The sequence below is a fragment of the Lolium perenne genome, chromosome 6, assembly GCF_019359855.2.
Source record: "Lolium perenne isolate Kyuss_39 chromosome 6, Kyuss_2.0, whole genome shotgun sequence".
Taxonomy (NCBI): Eukaryota; Viridiplantae; Streptophyta; class Magnoliopsida; order Poales; family Poaceae; genus Lolium; species Lolium perenne.
Window position 1 is genome coordinate 250,786,296 of NC_067249.2, and position 2,709 is coordinate 250,789,004.

The following is a 2,709-nucleotide window of genomic DNA, read 5'->3' on the forward strand; positions in this document are numbered from 1 at the left end:
AATTATGATATAAAATAGTGATGCAAATTGGATGTATCACCTGCCGTAACAGACCTAGACTAGTTGCTGCCACCACCTCCCGGCAGCCCCGCCCGTCCTGCTGCAATACGTCCCGGCCCATTTGGTCTCGCCCAAGCTGCCCAGAACAGGGCCAGGACGGCAGCCGGCGAGTACCGCTGCCATGGAACCCTGCCTCTAGCACCACCCGACCTCGCGGGACCAAGACATCCCGAGGAGCACCGCCGCCAGGGAGAAAGAAGGCCTCGGCTTGCCCTCCAGGAGGCGGGGAAAGATAGGTCGCCATCATCGCCCAGGCTTGGCCCGATGACCACTGCCGGCGACGGCGACGAGGAAAGGGGTGAAACAGGGGTGGCGACCGAAGGCAAGGAGAGCCCCATCACCATCGGTGAAGGGCAGGGAGGAGGAGGCTCACAAATAATAGGATTTACGTGGTGAATCTAGATTTTCTAGTATAATAATGGTTTTTATAACGTCTAAACCCAAAACTCTTGCGTGAGTAAATAACAAGCGTGTGAATAATCGCGGAATGCTTTTAATTACTGATTGAAAACATGAGCAATCTGCCGCAATTGAAAATTATTTTCCCTTGTAATTTTGTTAGTGGAGCTAATTCCAGGTGTAAACCGTTGTTTATGGATTAACTTAACAAACGCAATTAGTGTGGGCACGATTACTTGAGAGCGAAATGGAGAACCAAGGCATAGCCGGGATGGTGGGTATAGGTTGATACATTCCTGCCGGCCTGGGTTCGAGTCTCCGCACTCGCAATCCAGATTCTACTCACTAATTCCTCTATAAAACTGCCAAGGGCCTCTTCTCCCTGTTAGGCGTCATTTTTGAGAGCGAAATGGAGATACATGTGGAGATAGTAGAGGAGGATGGCAGTGCTAGAAATGCACACGCTCGTAACAGCAGAAGTCGATGGAATGGATGGTGCAGACACGCAGGAGCGAGCTGACTTCAGCTTGAAGCTGACGTTGGCCCTAACCTTTCCAAGTTCTTCAGAGTACAGACTAATACCACTATACCTGCTCTGTGTTATAAAGCTGAAAACCTGTAGTCCTTATTTTCAGAGACCGACGCATCTTTTGCTGTAGTATCTATCTAAAACTGACATCCTCCTCAATCGAAAAATCAGAGTACTTGCACGCAAATTATTATGAAGCGTAACTGCACAAGATGAACCCACACTAACCGGCGCTGCCCTGAGTCCTGAGAGATTACGTTCCGAAATAGTTGGAGGGGGCCGTTGAGGTCTCTTGGAAGGGCTTAGGGTTCGTGAGAAAACAAATCCTGAACTATACGAACACTATTCCCCACGCTATCCGAACACACCGACCGCGACACGGCGACACTATTTCGCACATTACCCAAAGGGAGGAGATCAATCTCAGTCGCCATTGCCAACCTCGCGCGCCTCTGTACGGTTCGAGCTCTCCTCCTGTACGGTTCACCCCCGCCCCGTGTCAGCCAACGTCGCCACACTCCCTTTGCAGTTGGCAGGACCCGACCATGCCGGACGGGAGAGGCGCCACCCTGCTCGAGGACCTGCCCGAGGAGATCATCAACAACATACTCGTCCGGCTGCCGTCCAAGGACGTCGGCCGCTGCCGCGCTGTCAGCGCGTCGTGGCGCAACTCCACCTCCACGCCCGAGTTCATGCTCCGGCACCACCGCCGCCAGCCGTCGCTCCCCATAATGGATGGCCGGGGGATGGTCGTCGCACTCGGTGCTGGCGCGCTCTGGCCCTTCCTCCCAGGCGCCAAGCACCGTGACGAGATTCGCCTCAGAGGCGCCTGTGACGGCCTCCTCGCCGTCTCTCGGGGATCCCGATCGTACCTCTGCAACCCGGTCATCCGCAAGCAAGCTCTCCTGCCACAGCCTCAAGACATGATCGGTACTGGGCAAGACATCGAAAGCAAAATAATCGGTTTCTACCAGCACCATCCAACCGGAGAACTCAGGGTGCTCTGGATCTCGAAACACTTGCATGCATACAATTTGTATATCCTCACGGTAGGATGTGACAGGCCGAGACACGTGGGACTGCGAACCGCGTCATCGTCTCCCATGGAAGATAAGCCACTCAACGTCTTGTTCCGTTCTGGCCATTTTCCAATAGTCGACCACGGCAACCTGCACTGGCATCCCGATGTGACGGGCATCCAAGGTCAGCTTATTGTGTTCGACACTGAAGCCGAGTCGTTCCGGTGGATGCGCTTCCCCACACAGCTATGCTACAATCTTAAGCTCTTCAGCATGAAGGGGAGCCTTGCTGTCTCGGGTAGCTCTTGTTGCACGTACACCGTTGTCGATGTTTGGGTGATGCAGGATTACCAGGCTGAAGTCTGGGCTTTCAAGTACCACATCGACCTATCAGTCGTGGAGTCATCAAGACAACTTTATTTAACTTCTTTCGAAAACGAAAATGAAAGGAAACCACCACTTGATTCACTGGTGAAATGGATCAATGATATGGACGTGCTTAATGAGTGTGAGCTGCTGATCATGTGTAGTCGAAAACAAGTTCTGCGCTGCGGCGTCGATGGCAAGTTCTTAGGAATGGTGAACATTGGGGAGAGTAATGGTATGGAGCTTACTCAGCTTCGCCTAGAAGAGAGCATTGTTCCGCTGCTGTACCATGCCATGCAAGGAGAAGAGGAGCCATTCTCCTCACAGCATGTCTGA

The 2,709-nt window shown here is 52.9% G+C and overlaps 1 protein-coding gene across 1 annotated transcript; it reads left to right on the plus strand.

Moving 5' to 3' along the window:
• The first annotated feature begins 1,533 nt into the window (after positions 1-1,533).
• LOC127309133 (F-box protein At5g18160-like) lies at positions 1,534-2,709 on the plus strand. The gene has a single exon (XM_051340105.1). It carries the CDS (start codon positions 1,534-1,536, stop codon positions 2,707-2,709), a length of 1,176 nt encoding a protein of 391 aa, XP_051196065.1.